Consider the following 17,043-nt stretch of genomic DNA (forward strand, 5'->3'; position numbering starts at 1 on the left):
CCCCAAATCACAAGACTACGCTTGATTTACTTTGGCCATGTCATGCGTGCCACTTCATCGGAGAAGTCAGCAATGCTAGGAATGGGTAGTGGAACAAGAAGGAGGGACAAGCAAAGAACATACTGGCTTGATAACGTCAAAGCTGATACAAAGGTGAACATCCAATAACTGAAAGAAGCTGTGCTTGACAGGGTAGCACAGAGATCACTTGCCTATAAAGTCGCCAGGAGTCGGACATGACTGAATCGTTAAAACAACATAATAGCACTCCTGGAGATTTTGTCCTCATAAACTAAGTGCAAAGAAGAATATATAGCCTTTCCATGGAACAGAATTATGATGGATGGTAATCACAACCACCCCATCTTTGCCAAGAGAAGAAAGCAGAAATGGGGCAACTAAGTAGGCTGAAAGACATGCTCTGCTCCTTAGTTATTTCTGTACTCTAGCAACCATCTTACGTGGGATAAAAAGGAGAAATAACAGCCAGAGGAGTAGCCTGAAGAGAAGAAAGCTACAAGCAACTAACAGCAGCTACAAAACTAATAGTTTAATTTAATTTATTCATACTTATATGCCGCTGTTTAAAACAACGGAACAATAAAATTAATACTAAAATAATCCAATTAAAATCCCCAAGAAGTTAAAACTAAGACTCCCAGCAGATCAGGCAATTTGTTGGAAAAGCCATGTCTTCAGGTCACCGCGGAAAGAGCGGAGGTCGGGGGCAGTCTGGAGCTCAGTGGGTAACCCATTTCAGAGGGTCGGTGCGCCCACAGAGAACGCCCTCATCCTGGGCGCCATCAGCCAACATTGTCTGGCTGATGGCACCCGGAGGGCAGTCCTATGTGAATGCACTGGGCGGTGAGAAGCCGGTAGGAGGTGATCCTGCAAGTACCCTGGGCCCGTGCCATGGAGGGCTTTATATACAATAAATCCTCTACTTTTATCCTCCCACAATAATTTATTTAACTTTTATTATTTACTTACAGTATACTTTTACTCGCCCTTCTCTTTGAAATGTTTACTACACACTATATTATGATCTGAAGCTGCATTCTCAGCTCTGTTATGCTCATAAGTTAGGAATGTTTGGAGAATTCTCCTTCACTGAAGGAGAAGTTGGGCATTAAGTCTTTTCCAGTGCAGCTCTTCTAGGTGGTTGCAAATGCTACGAGCAAGAAGGGCCACAGACAGTGACCATTTCCTGGATTATATTATATCACAAGCAGAAACGAGCAAAAATGAGAAAAAAGATATATAAACAGCAGCCTCCCTTCAAGTGCTGGCATTTGTTGAGCACTACCCGAGCAAGATCGTCATTATCTACTATGCCTGTTTGTCTATTAACCGGCCAGTACGCTCACACAGAGTGGGCCTCCTCAGAGTGCCGTCCGCCAGACAGTGTCGGCTGGCGACCCCCAGGGGGAGAGCCTTCTCTGTGGCGGCGCCCGCCCTCTGGAACAATCTCCCCCCAGAGATACGTACAATATCAGACCTTTGGATTTTTCGTCGGGACCTGAAAACTTATTTATTTCAACTAGCCGGGCTGGCTTGATCCCACAGTTTTGGTTTAAATTTAATTGATTTTAAATTGGGTTTGTTTTAAACTGCAGCCAAAAATATTTAATTATTTTAAACTGTTTTTAAATTTTGTATGTTTCGTTTTTATTCTGGCTGTTCACCGCCCTGAGTCCTGTTGGAGAAGGGCGGTATACAAATTGAAACAAATAAATAAATAAATAAATTAAGAACTCCACTGATTTATGTCTAGCGATAGAGAAAGGAAGGAATAATAAATTCCCTTGCTATATAAAGTTTACTCATAGGGACGCTTCTGAAAACAATTCCTGCAATAAACAGCCATGCCAAAAAAAGTTTATATCCATCTATATATACAGTAGTTGCCTCAATAACCTAGCATTTTAGAACAACCTAGTATTTTAGGACATCCTTTCCATTTGCCTTTAATAAAAATGTAGTGATGGAATGTGATCTCCCAAGCTCATTAATATTACAAAATATCCCTTTATCTAGGTCAAGCAAAGCAAATTACTGTTAAATTCCTCTGGAAGTTCTTGATTTGCATTCCTTGAAAGTTTTCAGGTTTAACCCACATATTACTTTAAAACAATAGATAGCTACATTAATTAAAGTTTCACTAATGTTCAGTTGTCCCAATATTCAGCAACATTTATTGCTTAAAAGAACAGCAAAAAGTTAAGAAACGATACTTATTTTAAGTTTAAACTCTAGTCACACAGGGTCTGTTCTTTTCTTGATATTTCTCACCCTAGTTGAATATTCCAAGAGCGGTCCTTTTCTTTAAAAACAAAACAGGAAAAAACAAAACCACCATGCAGAGCTAAGGGTTTTAAAGCTTACCCTGGTTAGCTGATCAGATTCAGAACTGGACTGTTCCTGTCTGACTGATTCTGGCTTCGTCTGATCTGCAGGGAAATTCTGATCAGCTCCATTTTTGAAGTGATTTGGCAAAGAAATCTTTGGTTCCAACCAGCTGATTGTTGTTCCTGAAGGAAAAGAGACCTTACGCTGAAATTTGCTCATATTTGAGGAATTGAAGCTTTTCCTAAAATTGCTTCTGCCATTCAAAAGTGTCACGCCCTCTCTTCCAAAACACTGGAGGCAACTAAAACTTGCTGTGCAGCAATGAGAAAACAGGTGGATGCAAAATAACACCACCTTCTCATTCTCTTCTCATTAGAATGAGGCTTATGATTGGGCAATGATGACACAGAACGTGTTCCCGACTAGAAGGAGATGGGGTTATGAAAGATGTAATCAGACACTAGATGAAGAACCCAGTAAGACTAGATTGTTATATAATATCGTTAAGACAGGTTGCTGAATCAACATTGTAGGCATGTAATTAAAACAGGGAGAAGGAAATATAACCAAAATTGAACAATGCAAGTTTAAGTCAAAAAGAATGTCACCATGGTCTGCTCTGTTATATAAATTACAGTTGCTTGAAATTTTTTTTTTAAAAAAACTATGTAATGATGCTGGTATCTCCAATTACCTCTCCAACCCCAGTCAGTCTTCCTGAATGGATACATTTCCTTATCAATAATGAAAATGTTCCATTCTGTTCTCAAACGATAGTGTTTACATAAACTAATAAAGTCCTGTTAAAAAGAAGCATATAGATAATAAAGAAACATCTGGGTTCAAACACTACTGACACCCTGTTGCATCAGCTTATTCACTAAAAAAAAATGCACTTAATAGTGTACTTATCTGGATAGATTGAACATATTTTATGTATAGTACTTAAACTTCAAGCCAACTGCAGTGAAGTCTCTCAGGAGTTCTAATTATTGGAGAAGTGTGTAAATCCCTACACTTAACACTTTACATAATAATCTCATTTCTATATGATGAGCATTGTTTTAATCCCTATATTTTTAAATAGGCATATTAAAAACTTCTAAAGCATAGAAAACAGACACAAATTCAAGTGCATTCAGTTATATAAATTAAATGTGTTCTTGAAAAAGAAACATCTTCCAAGAACTGGGATCCAAAGACCATCCCAGACTAATTATGACCTGGTTTACAGACTACATTAAGTCATGGTTGGCTTAAACACTATTAACTGAATATGCCATGATGGCCAGTTTGCATAATGGACTTTATTATATGACTTAATGCCAGACAGGTAACATATCCTTACCCACTTAGAAGAAAAAGCAAAATCATTTATAAATAAGCTACTCATGCTTTGATATTCTAGTCCCAACAAGTACAAAACTATATAGGCAAAGCTTTATATTACCCCATTCTAGTTCTTGAAGGACACATTTTTAAAGCATTTATTTGTCTTAAATACCACTATACTATATGTTGATTTCCAGCAATGTGTAAAACCCCACAACAATAATACAGAAATATTCCTTAAAATTATCAAAGCCTTTCATCACTCTGCTAAACAAATAATTCCCTCAAACTGTCAAACTATTCACTAAGGCTGCATTACTATTACTATTAGTCTTCTCACCGTTCCTATCACCCATCTCTTCCTACTTATGACTGCATGACTGTAACTTTGTTGCTTGTATCCTTACAATTTATATTGATATTGTTTCCTGATTGCTTATTTGTACTCTATGACTATCATTGTGTTGTACCTTATGATTCTTCATGAATGTATCTTGCGTTTTTATGTACACTGAGAGCATATGCACCAAAGACAAATTCCTTGTTTGTCCAATCACACTTGGCCAATAAAGAATTCTATTCTATTCTATTCTATTCTATTCTATTCTATTCTATTCTATTCTATTCTATTCTATTCTATTCATAAATTATTAAAATCAAAGATAAGAATAGTAATAGGTACACTGAATGTATTTCTGAATAGCTCAGTTTTTAAAGATTTTCGAACAAGGACACTCTAAGAATTTCCAGTGGATGACTGTTTTTATAGGATAGGCATCCATGAAGAGAAGCAGAATTATTTTGTTTTCTCCTGGATCTTATGCTGATCTACGGGAAGGCTTTTTATCCACAGATGCCTCCACGCGAACATGCTGCTCGCGAAAGACCTCCTGCACTCCTCCCCTGAGGAGAAGCGGAAGCACAAGAAGAAGCGCCTGCTGCAGAGCCCCAACTCCTACTTCATGGACGTCAAGTGCCCGAGTTGCTACAAAATCACCAATGTTTTCAATCACGCCCAGACAGTTGTGTTGTGTGTCGGCTGCTCGACTGTGCTGTGCCAGCCCACTGGTGGAAAGGGGAGGTTGACAGAAGGGTGCTCTGGCGAAAGCAACATTAAACAGTGGACACTTGGCACAGGATGGGTTTGGGAACTATGGGAACAATTGCCGGTTGCGACCCTGACTTTCTCTGGGGAACCGATGGAAGTATATTATGCAGTGGATTTGGGGGAACATGTAGAGTTATTTTTGAGGGCTTGAGTTGCTACCAATGATGGCTATTGGATAAGCTGAAAAAATGCTTTTAAAAGTAAAAAAAAAAAAAAAGTCTCTGATGATTGTGCGGCTCAGTTGAGATCGTCAGAGGCTTTTAAAAGCATTTTTTTCTGCAACCTCTTCAGCCGAAGAGGTTGTAGAAAAAATGCTTTTAAAAGTAAAAAAAAAAAAAAGTTGGCCACGCCCACATTACCCCCACTACCAAGCCACGCCTACAGAACCGGTAGTAACAAATTTTAGATTTCACCCCTGCCACAGCCCCAAATTTTGGGCATACAGTGGCTCTCGCTCACCTAGTGGGCAGAAGCATTACAGACCAACTAACTGCCGGTTCTGAGTAATTTTCAAGGGTAGCCATGCTTAAGAGTGAATTTCAGCAATCTAGTCCAGAGGCACCAAATGTTGCCAAATGATGTAACTGACATATTAGCCAAGGATTCCTAGCTACAGCTTCTACCTATCTGTCTAGCAATAATAGTGAATCTATGAGGCCTCCCAAGTTGTAGACTAGTCCTTCAGTAGAACTGCTACTCTTCCCCAGTTACCATTTGGAATGGAGTGCCAAATGGTTTAAGGGTAAATAGAAACTCAAGCCTTGCTGGGATTAAACTTTTCCCATCCAAATCCTAACAGTCCCAGGGACTGAACAAAGACCTCCACTTCATTACTGATTTAGCTGGGAGTGTCAAAATATATTTGGGTATCATCATTGCAACTACGATCAACTCATCCCACACTGATAGCTTCCTGTAAACATTAAGCAGCAAAGGGGTGAGAGAAGAACTCTGTAGTATCCTGCACTGGAGCAACCAGTGGGAGCAGAAGATCATTTTTCCTGGACTACTGCTGATTAAACCATCATTCAGGAAGAAACAGAAGCAGAGCTCCAGTGCAGGTAGTCCTGAGGAATATCATGATTGATGAAATCAGAAATCATAGTAAATCTCTAAGAGGACCAGGAAGGGCCCTTATCCAGATTGTCCACCGGTGCTATCATTGGGATTGTTGTACTATACCCAGGTTTGAACCTTGACTGAAAAGATCATGATAATTCTTCTCCCACGGTGCCATAGAGTAAGGTGCAGATACTAAGGATCAGTGGTGAAATCTAAAATTTGTTACTACCGGTTCTGTGGGCGTGGCTTGGTGGTGGGGGGTAATGTGACTGGGTGGGCGTGACCAATTTTTTTTTTACTTTTAAAACCATTTTTTACATGTTAAACGATGTAAAATAATGCTTTCAAAAGGCTCTGACGATCCCAGCTGAGTTGCCTGATCGTCAGAGGGTTTTTTAAAAACCCTCTGCCATCAGGCAACTCAGCTGGGATCGTCAGAGCTTGGCTCATGAGAGGCATTTAAAAGAAAAAAAGCCTCTGATGGTCACACGGCTCAGCTGGGCATGGGGGGCGGGGGCAGGGATTTTTGCTACTCTCTGAACTGCCCACCACCATCGCTACCTACTCGCCCGAGCCGGTCCAAACCGGGAGCATTTCACCCCTGCTAAGGATGAAATCATACTTATTGTGCTACAACGACTTCAGAGATAGACATGTCAACAATTATACATAAGGAAGTATTACACCATTCCCCACTAGGGGGCAGTGGGTGGACTTCAAGTAAAGGCTGCAGTTTTGAAACAATACATCATGTATTCTGTATTATCTCTTTACACAGCCTTTCCACTCAATGATGCAGAATTCAAGATTTTATCCTCTGGAAGTCAACTTTGGAATCAGAAATTCAATTCATGGGTCAAAAATATTACAGGATTCTGAACAAAACTGTGTAACTGAATTATGAGTCATTGGCCCCGCAGCCTTTTGTATAAGCCTATTAGAAAACCAAATGTCAGCAGAGAGAGTGGATAATTTCTAAGTTACCAAATCCTAGTGAACTGCTAAAGCATATCTTGTCCTTGTTTGACAGGCTTTACTTGAGGAAACAGCAATTTTAGCAATTGAAAATTTGCTTCTATGAAGAGTGCTTTATCCAATCAATGGCTTTAATGGGTCTACTAAATAAATTCTGCTTCAGCAATTTTTCCCCATTCATTTAAAATATGTTTGCGTATATGGTAATTCTAGTGTGATCTGACATGATTTAATGTGATCTGTCTTTAGGAATAGGCAGTGTATGCAAAACTTCGACCATAAAGTCAGAGACAAATTACAGAACAGAGATAAAAAGATTACAGCTATTACAGTTCTAGCAAATGACTGCTTAAGCAATTAATTTAAGGCGTGCATTTTTTTGTTTTATCAGTACTGCTCTCTATAAATACTGTCTGAAACTTCTCTCTAAATATAAGTCCAAATGACACTGAGAGTAAATTCCCACAATTAATCCACCTTCTGAAGAGGAATACACCAGAGATTGCTTAGAGCAGGGGTGTCAAACTCGATTTTATTGAGGGCCGCATCAGCGTTTTGTTTGACATCAGGGAGCGTGGGAGGCGTGGCTGGGATGGGCGTTGCCAGCTCGACGTCACTTGTGCTGGGGGCACCTGTGGTGGCCCGAATGCTCTACCAGAGAAAACAGGCTCCCGAGCTCCGTTTTAGGCTGTGACGGCCTCCTGCAACTCTCTGCCAGCAAAAACAGAGCTCGGGAGGGCCACAGACAGCCCTCCTAGCTCCGTTTTTGCTGGCAGAGGTACTGCGGGCAGGTCCTTTGCTATTTCCAGGACAGCCCTGCGGGCCAGATCTAAGTACCTTGCAGGCCAGATTCAGCCCCCGGGCCTTTGAGTTTGACACCCCTGACTTAGAGGTTTCCAGAAAAATAAAATAAAATGCACAACTTCTGTTTTTAACCTTTTTATTCAAACAGAGCAAAGATAATAACTCACCAGTAGATAAGGATCCCTTTTGTTGTGATGCATGCTGCAGCTGGAGAATGTGAAAACAATCATTTAAACAATTCATTGTTGCCATGGAGGTTGCCTTGAGCATCAGTAGGTCTTGGTCTAAGGAGGAAAGATGACCGGAGGCAGGAAGGCATTCAATACTTCTTACCAAATCTCTCTGCTGTCCTTCAGCTTGAGACATCTTCTGCAGTTAATCAAGGCACAAAGGTTTTACAATGTCGTTAACATGAAACTTCAGGAAAACTTTTTTTTTAAACTTAAAACACGTCCATGGTCAAAATGGTATTTTGTGAAAACAGCATTCCTTATAGTTTAGTCAAACCTGACTGTTCCTTACAAGGGTTGTAAAAATCTGTAATTTACTCTCTAGCAAAGAAACAGGTGTCACTATAATAACTGACAACTTATTAACTAGTCTTCATACTTGAATAAGAAATGATAGTAAAGAGAAGAATCAGTTAAAGGTTTTTTTAAAATCCAAAACCATTCAATTTCTTATCCTCAGTAATCAGCACCCAAGTTCTCTGCTTCTCAGTATAATATACTTCCTTGGTCTTTGATTCTTACCTAAGATTTCAAAGTTCTAACAAGTTCTCAGATTTTATACTGGATATTGTATATAAATTAATTATAATTGTCTTATATTTTGCATTTAAATCTATTTCCCATTTCAAAGGATGGAATTTTCTGAAAATGTGATAGGAGAGCTAAATTCATCCAAGTGGAAAAAATAACAATTTAAAGAAGTAAGGGCATCTAGTATTTTGTTACATAGTCAAAATCCAGCACAAGTACTTTATGTATTACTTCAATATTATATATGTATGAATATTATACTATCTCTTGCATCTGAGAAACCAAGGATTGGAATCAACTCCAAACCAATAAAAGAAGCAGGACTCCAACACAGCCTATTAGAAATGCTAATGCCAACATTTTTTTCCAGAACTCAGGATTGTTGTTTTCCCACTCTTATATCCAGGCACCATATATGCATATTCTCATTAGTTTGTCTTCAACTTTCTAAGAGTTCTCAAACACGATTGTTAAAGTTTGCCTTCATTGCAGAGCTATAAGAAAAAGTAAAGGAATAATGTTCTACATTTGGTAACCTCCAATATTTAGACTTTTTCACTGGATTTTAAAGTATTTGAATACAAAAGAATCCATTGAACGTTTCTGGCTGCGTTTGATATTAGCTTTCATGCAAAATAGAAGATTTTGTGTTCTCTTACACCCGGTTTACATGCTCAAATTTTTCTCCCCTACTTAAAGTCTTTTACAACATCAAATAAGTTCATTTTCCGTCCATGCTGAATCAAATATTAATCCAGTCAGCTTTCCATCAGTATTTGGATTCTGCTTCTAATTCTATTGCCAAACTCTAGTGCATTAAGGAATGGCAGCATTTAGCAATGTTGAGATGTAAAGGCATACATAGATCATGCTGAAAGAGAATGGAGGATGAGATGTATAGAAGGATAATGAGAAAAGTCAGTGGGCCAAAGAAGAGAAAAAGAAAAGAGTAGATGAGATCAACTGGGCATTCTTTGGCTCCTAGCTATGCCTAAGAAATCAAGAAACATAGTGACTACACTGTACCTGACTTTCACCCATTGTTAACTAACATCTATAATGAAAAAGGAAAACTGAAATGCAGGGTTGCAGAATTCTCACAACTTTAGTTTTTAATTTGCATACAGCCCTGTCCAAAATTACATGCATTTAATGTTTTATACAGCAATCCTTTGTTCTCACAAATCAAGATTTGTTTTAATGCAACAACAAATAAACATTAGAAACACTCTTTTACAAACTGCCCTAGTCAGTTACAACAGTATCTCAAGATATGATGAAAAGCAACATCTAACTGATGTAAGCTGATGTACAAGATATACAAAATAGTTAGTAGGTCATTCAAGCCTGCGCTACAGATTTTTGCCAAGTCACTAGTTCGAACGTTTTACTAACAGTATCGTTTTAGAAAAAAATATTACAAGAAAGTAGCTTCTAAATAAGCCTAAGCAAATAGTAGGCAAAATATTCCTTGATATATTTTAAATATTAAATATTCCTTGATATATTTTCAACAATCAACCATGTTGCTGGAAGCTGGGCTGCATATAAATTTATTAGTAACAGAACTAGCAAAGGAATGTCATAGATATAGAGAGAAATGTGTACTTTTTTTAACATACAACTACAGTGCGCAAATAGAAATATTCAACTTAAGGGGACATGTGTTGTATATGTGCATCCTGTGATATTCCAATCTGAATTAGAACTATGAGAATGTGTTTTTTCTTAAAATATCAGTGCATATTATATAGAGAAGTGCAAGCCTCAATAAGTTCTCAAAACTGATAGGGTCCCAGTGTTTTTCCACAAAAATAATCGTGATTTTTTAAGAAGGCAGAGGTTCACATTCACCTTCTAAAGGCAAACCATTCTTCCAAGGGAATCAAGAAAAACAAAGATCCATACCAACCTCTCGTACATCGATTAAATGATCTGGCTGCAGAATTGGAATTCTCTTCCCAGCTGGCAACTTGTGATGGCCAACACTGAAAAAGGAAGATGCATTTTGGCTGGGTCTTCTCTGCAGACCAGGAGAGCCACTTCCTTGAGAGGCGAGAGAGAAGCTGCGAGATTTCAGAGGAGGATTGTTCTGGTGAACAAACATATGTATTAGGAAATCTTTGAAAACTAATTGTTTTAATTTAAACTAATTGTTTAAATGTCCATCCTTCTAACTTGCCCATTTTATTGAAGTACTTAAATATTCCCTTATTAAACTGCTTCTAAATTCTTGATAATATATTCTAATGCAATTATTAATACAACTAGGAGCATGTATTAAATATTTTGGGGGAGGGGCTATGACCCCAGGCCCAGCATGGAAGACATTGTACTGTATTACAGTATGGTTGTTAAGTGTTTGTATTTCACTTTTCATATAGTAAAATCTGATTAATTCTAGAAAAGCTCTACAATGAAGCAGAGGGCAGGAGATACTGTTCTTTTTGCAGAAATTCAATTGTTTTTTAGCACTCAAGGTTGCAAGACATACTTGGAAAATTCTTAACCATAACTTGAAGTTCTCTCTCTCTTTATGTGAAAAACGATAGTCTGAGATAACTGAATATAAAAGTGGCTGTTGTTTTGTTTTAATACTTGTTCAAAAAAATTAACATTCTAGTGCAGCATATTATTATTTAACTAACCTGATCCTGTGTAAAAACACTCGGGGTGATCTAAATATATTCAGTTAAAGCGTTTTTTATTTCTCAGTTTAGCTCAGATGTTTTAGCTATTTTTGAAATTCCCAATTATTTGATTGTTGGAAAGTATCTTAGATGAATTTAAACTCATAGTTAATTTGCAAGAATTTTGAAATCAGAATTAGAATACCCTATTAAGATAAATAAACTTTAAAGCTTTAAATGTTTAAAAGAATGTAAAATGAATTTGTTATGTTAAGAATAGATTAATTCATCAAAATATTTTTGTTTAATCTCAGCATATATTAACCATTATAAATCTTTTTATCCTGAAACTAACAAATTTGAAGATATTTTATACATATTAAGCCTACAGTTAATATATTATTTTTATCATTGTTAATATTATTTGGAGAAGACAAGTAAAGTCTAAAAATGATAATACAATGTTGAACTATATACCCAAAACATGGAATTTTATAAATTTATGAAGAAATTGGGACATCAAGCTTATGGAGCAGCTAAAAAGAAAAATTTGGATGTTTGCAAAGGAATAAACTCTAAACTTTAAATATTGGACTAAAGTAATACATTCACTCTCAGCTTTGAATTAACAAAATAAAAAGACTAATCTGTATGATCCTATGAACAAGATTTAGTTATCTGCTTAAAATGGATTAGCTTTTATTTATTAATAGTAAATATTTTTAGGTTATTGCCTTTGTTTTGCTGTTCCTTTTTCATACTTTTGTTTTTATTTTGCACTTTGTCTTTTTTGCACATTATGGCAGTGCAAAAAATGAAAATAAAAACATAAACATGTGGAACGGGGGAAGCTTCTTCTATAGACTGAATCTGCCTCAGTAATTTTATTTTGGCAAAGATATAACACTATGTCAAAACAAGTATTCTTTTCCAGATGGCTGGCTAATGATAATGCTTACAGCTTAAAGCCAGATTCCACTGTTTATGAGCAACTGAAAGAGGACATGACAAGCTTAATTTTGCAACCGAGAAAACTGGTTTATCAGTCATGCTGCAGCAACACATTTAGGAACTGCAAGATACAGAGAATTCATTTTATTCGATGAATCACTTAATAGAACTCCTCAAAAAGTTACAAAACTCCATTTGAGATTTACTGAGCTATCCCAGCGACAACCACTTGCACACATGCCGGCTGCTGACTCACAACGATTGTATGATTAACTGAGCATTAACCAGGATAGTCAATACTACCAGATAAATAGTCAGATAAATATTATCCCCCTTTTCATTTCTGCAAGAGCAAACACATTCATAGCCCATGTTCATTCTGAAACAAGTCATACTGCATTCAATATACTTTACTCCCAGATATTAACACAGGATTGCCGCTTTTAATTTTACCAAGTGAAAACAGATCCAAGACTTCCCAACTGCTCCAAGAGACAATTATACATCAAATAAGTTAAAACAATTAGAAAATTACAGAGGCTCATATAAATTGATCAGACTAATAAGTCAATTAATAAAAGGACTTCTGGGGGTGTATATAGTTGCTTTGATCCTCTCTTTGGACAAGCCGTAAACACAGAAAATCTTTCAAAACATGACTTTCATCAATGTTTCATCTAAACTTCAAATAATAATTTAATATTTATTGCTTGTTTAAATCCAAGGACTATAATTTCCTGTGACTTTTTGGATTGTTTTCAGTTCCTATAAAGATAAAAGTAATTATGTGCACATATAGGATTTTTTTTAATGAGATTGTTTGTCAAAAATAACTGAAATCTTCTGCTTTAAATTGTTTTGTTAAATTGTATCATTTTTTTAAAGGAAAGAGGAACCTATAAATCAGCTACAAGAAGTTTGACCCTCTAATCTGTAGAACTGTTTTTCAAATTAAATTAAAGCTAATTGATCTTGACTTTGTTGTTGTTCTCTATCAGGTTTTCTTTTCTTTGGTAAATGTAAGTAGGATCTGTTGGTCTATTGGTCCACATGATTTGTAGACATTATACATTCTTATTGTTGCATGACTTACAGTGTTTGTTACAGACAATACCTTTCCAATTGCTTCAGTGTGGTGTTGTGTGCATATCTGAAGCCTGCTGACCCAATGCTGTCTTTCTTTGGCATCCGTAGCTGAATAAAAAGCAAAAGGAGAAGAATTTTCACAATACAGTTTCAATTCCAGTTATACTGAAAGAGTCTAGCTTCCTGAAAATGGACAAATGAAGTTCCCCACCATCATCATAGCAGAATGACAGGCTCTTTCCACCTCTCCTAAAAACTTTTTTCCAGAAGAATGTGAAAAACTCCTAAACAGCAAACAGATTATGCTGGAGATTGCCAAAGGAAAAAACGTGATGAAAATCACTGAATAAATCTACTTTTTGCTAGCAGCAACATTCAAGCATAAAATTTTGCTCAAGGGAAACTAAACTGGAAAAATTTAATGACAGACTCAACCTCAATGGCTACAACTGCAAAAGATACAGCAAGGTATTTGCCAAAACACAAGTAAAATAACAACAATAAGAGCTAATAACAAAAAGCATACTCTGTCTTTAACATTGCATTCATTTTCAGATGACAGAACAAAAAATAATGCACCTAACAAAAACAAATGTGTACACTAAACTTTATAATAATTTTACACAAGCTGGTCAGTGTTTACAAAGATCTGGGTGCAGATATCTTCAAACTATTTCGAACCAACCACTATGTTGTTTTACATATAAAACCTATAAAAACCTGCACTCTTTAAGTTTCTCAGAAGTCTCTCTTGCTGAATTATGAATTAGTTCAATGAAATAAATACCTGGATTTTATTTTCCAGAACATGCTTGCTTCTCTCTCTGTATCAACAAATACCCTGCCTGAATTCAGACAGAATGAAAGCAAAGGCCAGTACAGTTAGTCTTCGAACTTACAACAGTTCATTTAGTGACCATTCAAAGTTACAACAGCACTGAAAAATTTAAGACCCTTTTTCATAATTATGACCTTTGCTGCATTTCCATGGTCATGTGATCGAAATTCAGATGCTTGGCAAGTGGTTCATATTTATGACCTTTGCTGTGTCCCAGGATCAGTGGTGGGTTCCTCCCGGTTCGGCCGAGCTGGTAGTGGTGACGATACGACATCACCAAACCGGTTCTCTTTGTCCGGGAGCTGGGCCCTCCCACCCACCCCCACGTTATTCTTACCTTTTATTTCTTCTTTTTTAGCTAAGCTGATAGGTGCAGCAGAGTGGATTGCCGCACCTCAGCTGGGCAGATTCCTATTGCGCTTGCACGGCGATCACGCACAAAGCGCGTGCACGAAGAGAACCAGTAGTGAACCCGGTTGGAATCCACCACTGCCCAGGATCATGTGATTCCCTTTTGCGACCTTCTGACAAGCAAAGTCAATGGGGACGCCAGATTCACTTAACAAACCAGGTTACTAACTTATTAACTGCAATGATTCACTTAACAACTGTGGCAAGAAATATCGTCAAATGGGGAAAAACTCACTTAACAAATGTCTCGCTTAACAACAGAAATTTTGGGCTCAATTGTGGTCCTAAGTCGAGAACTACCTGCATAGACCACAAACCAAAGAAGTAGGATTGCATCCTAGTGAACAAGAAGCAATGGAACTATTTTTTAAAAAACCCATACCTCTCAGTTTATACTGTTCTCCGCTGGCAGCATTCACTGTAAAAGTATGAGAATCTTCATCACTAGGCGATATTACAGCTCCAGCCAGCTGCAAGGTACCTCTAGGTTTCTGGTTTCTGGACTGTTCATTCACAAAATACTCTAGGAGGCCAGCTTCATTGTTTAAGACAAAATACCTGTAAAATGGTGAGAGAAAAACAAATTCAAAAATCCCCTCACTTTTTCAAACTTCCAAATTTGAGTCCTTTTCAGTTAATATGCCCACATATAGATCTCAATCCAGGAGGCCGCAATCTTCTCCTATTAGTGACTATCTGCACAGACAGCTTTTGAAAAGCCCTGAATGCTTCGATGTGAGCTGGAAGCTGAATAGTGAAAGGCTGCAGTCCTTTGGAAGACTTTGAGGTTGAGCCCATGTTGTCCAGCTGTTCTGTGACATTACCGCACAATTCAGTGAGAAGAAAGCTTCTTGCTGTTTGTCCAGTGTACAGGCAATACCATTGCAAAAATTATAACCTAAACCAGTGTTTTTTGAATTTGTCAATTTTAAGATGGGTGGACTTCAACTCCCATAATTCCCCAGACAGCATGGGAAATTGGGAATTCTGCATGTTGAAGTCCACACATCTTAAAGTTGACAAATTCAAAAAACACTGAGATGATCTAAACAGAAATCATATACAGCCTGGATCTTGACTTAATTCCTTCTTGGAGGAACCTACCTCGCTCTGATTTTTTTTTTTTTTTTTTAAGAAAGAGAGTGGATATATGGAATATATTTTATAGAGAAAAGACATTAATTTTTAACCATCTCTCAGCCATTTGTGCCCAATGATATTTTTGCCAGAATATGGGGAAATAATCTGTGGAAGGTGGCATTGGGTACTGTACAGGGAGAGGACCAAATGAGAAAAAGCTGCCTTCTGCCATTCTTTCATCTTCCACTGGAGGATGGAAAAATGTGGACTCAGCCTTTGGGATTAAGCAGGTGAGCTTTCTGTTTTCTGCAATGTTTGCATAATGCCCCTGGAAAAACAACAGGGAAGCAAATGATGAAGCACTACATCAAAACTAACCAAATATATTGTAAGACAAAACTCTCAAAAATGAAGACAAGGATGAAAATACTTGGAATATATAAAAAAATTAAAATGGCCTGTAAGGAAAAAGAGGCCTGGGTTCAGTTTTGAAGCTTTTATTATCACTGAGGCCTCTGCTAAAAGAATTCAAAAATCCAAAAGTGTGGTATGGCTTGCCATTCAGACTCATCAGCCGCAATGTTCCTGGGTACACGGCCAACTGAAGCTGGGAAGTTTTAGTAGAGGAGCCTTATACTTTGGTACAAGCAAGAAAGCCTTCCTAACACATACAGGAAAAATTCATACATGTATTTATCAAATCTGTATGTTGCCTGACTCCCAAAGGCTGTGTACATGTTCAGAGACTTTTCATCTTTTCATTTCTTAAATGGGATTTTGCACATTCTCAGAGATTTTTATCCTTAGATTGAAAAACTCTTGATATAAACAGAAGAAGGTGGAATTACAGAGATCATAAGGAATCAGGAGGCATGGCTACTAATATATCCCTATTTCTTAGCTGAGGTCTTTAAATAACAAAGAAGCAATGAAGACACCAATAACTAGCAATAGCAATAGCACTTAAGACTTATATACCGCTTTACAGCCCTCTCTAAGCAGTTTGCAGGGTCAACATATTTGGGTCCTCATTTTACCCACTTCGGAAGAATGGAAGGCTGAGTCAACCTTGAGCTTGGTGAGATTTTAACTGCCAAATTGCAGGCTGCCAGCAGTCAGCAGAAGTAGCCTGCAGTACTGCACTCTAACCACTGCACCACCACGGCTCATAAGTAGAAGTAACATTCCAAACTTTCCCCTAATTTGAGCTAACTTGCAATCGCTGTTTGAAAGAAATCCCTATTTTAGTAACAGCGAGTCATACAATATGGCAGATGTATTGGGCAATTTTGACTAGGCAAATGATTCTGTGCTTATTATTGTTATGATAATGGTTCAATATTTTTTAGCTTCAGTGGACCAATAAGAGGACTGACAATGTCCAAATAAAACCTATGCTAAGGAAACATGTTTGTGTTATTTATGAAGATTCCATTTTATTACAATAGTAGCGCCTCTAAGATCAAGATAGTTACTACTCCTTGGATACCAAAGATGCAATGGTTTGATATGCGCATAGTTTACTCACTGCAGAACCAATTGTAAATGAGCCTCTGTAGCTCAACAAGACTATGCAAGTCCTTGAGATTTTGCTCCTAGACCGAAGAATCAATTTACATTGCAAATATCAGGAACAGGTGGAATATGGATCCCTAA

The 17,043-nt window shown here is 37.4% G+C and overlaps 1 protein-coding gene and 1 pseudogene across 7 annotated transcripts in view; one reads left to right on the forward strand and one right to left on the reverse strand.

Moving 5' to 3' along the window:
• OSBPL11 (oxysterol binding protein like 11) overlaps window positions 1-17,043 on the reverse strand; it is a 55,549-nt gene that overhangs the window by 16,981 nt on the left and 21,525 nt on the right. The window contains exons 3-8 of one of the 7 annotated variants that reach the window (XM_087881782.1): window positions 14,690-14,865; window positions 13,087-13,166; window positions 10,304-10,483; window positions 7,964-7,996; window positions 7,798-7,837; window positions 2,386-2,531 (exon numbers count right to left, since the gene is read on the reverse strand). In XM_087881782.1, coding sequence (XP_087737908.1) covers window positions 2,386-2,531; window positions 7,798-7,837; window positions 7,964-7,996; window positions 10,304-10,483; window positions 13,087-13,166; window positions 14,690-14,865 — 655 coding nt within the window. Of the gene's footprint in view, window positions 1-2,385; window positions 2,532-7,797; window positions 8,000-10,303; window positions 10,484-13,065; window positions 13,167-14,689; window positions 14,866-17,043 lie in introns of all 7 variants that reach the window. The other 6 variants (XM_087881781.1, XM_034423244.3, XM_034423234.3 and 3 more) reach the window with 6 other exon arrangements.
• LOC117675060 (small ribosomal subunit protein eS27 pseudogene) lies at window positions 4,551-4,940 on the forward strand (annotated as a pseudogene).

Source organism: Pantherophis guttatus, chromosome 1, assembly GCF_059756535.1.
Source record: "Pantherophis guttatus breed Tessera chromosome 1, ASM5975653v1, whole genome shotgun sequence".
NCBI lineage: Eukaryota > Metazoa > Chordata > Lepidosauria > Squamata > Colubridae > Pantherophis > Pantherophis guttatus.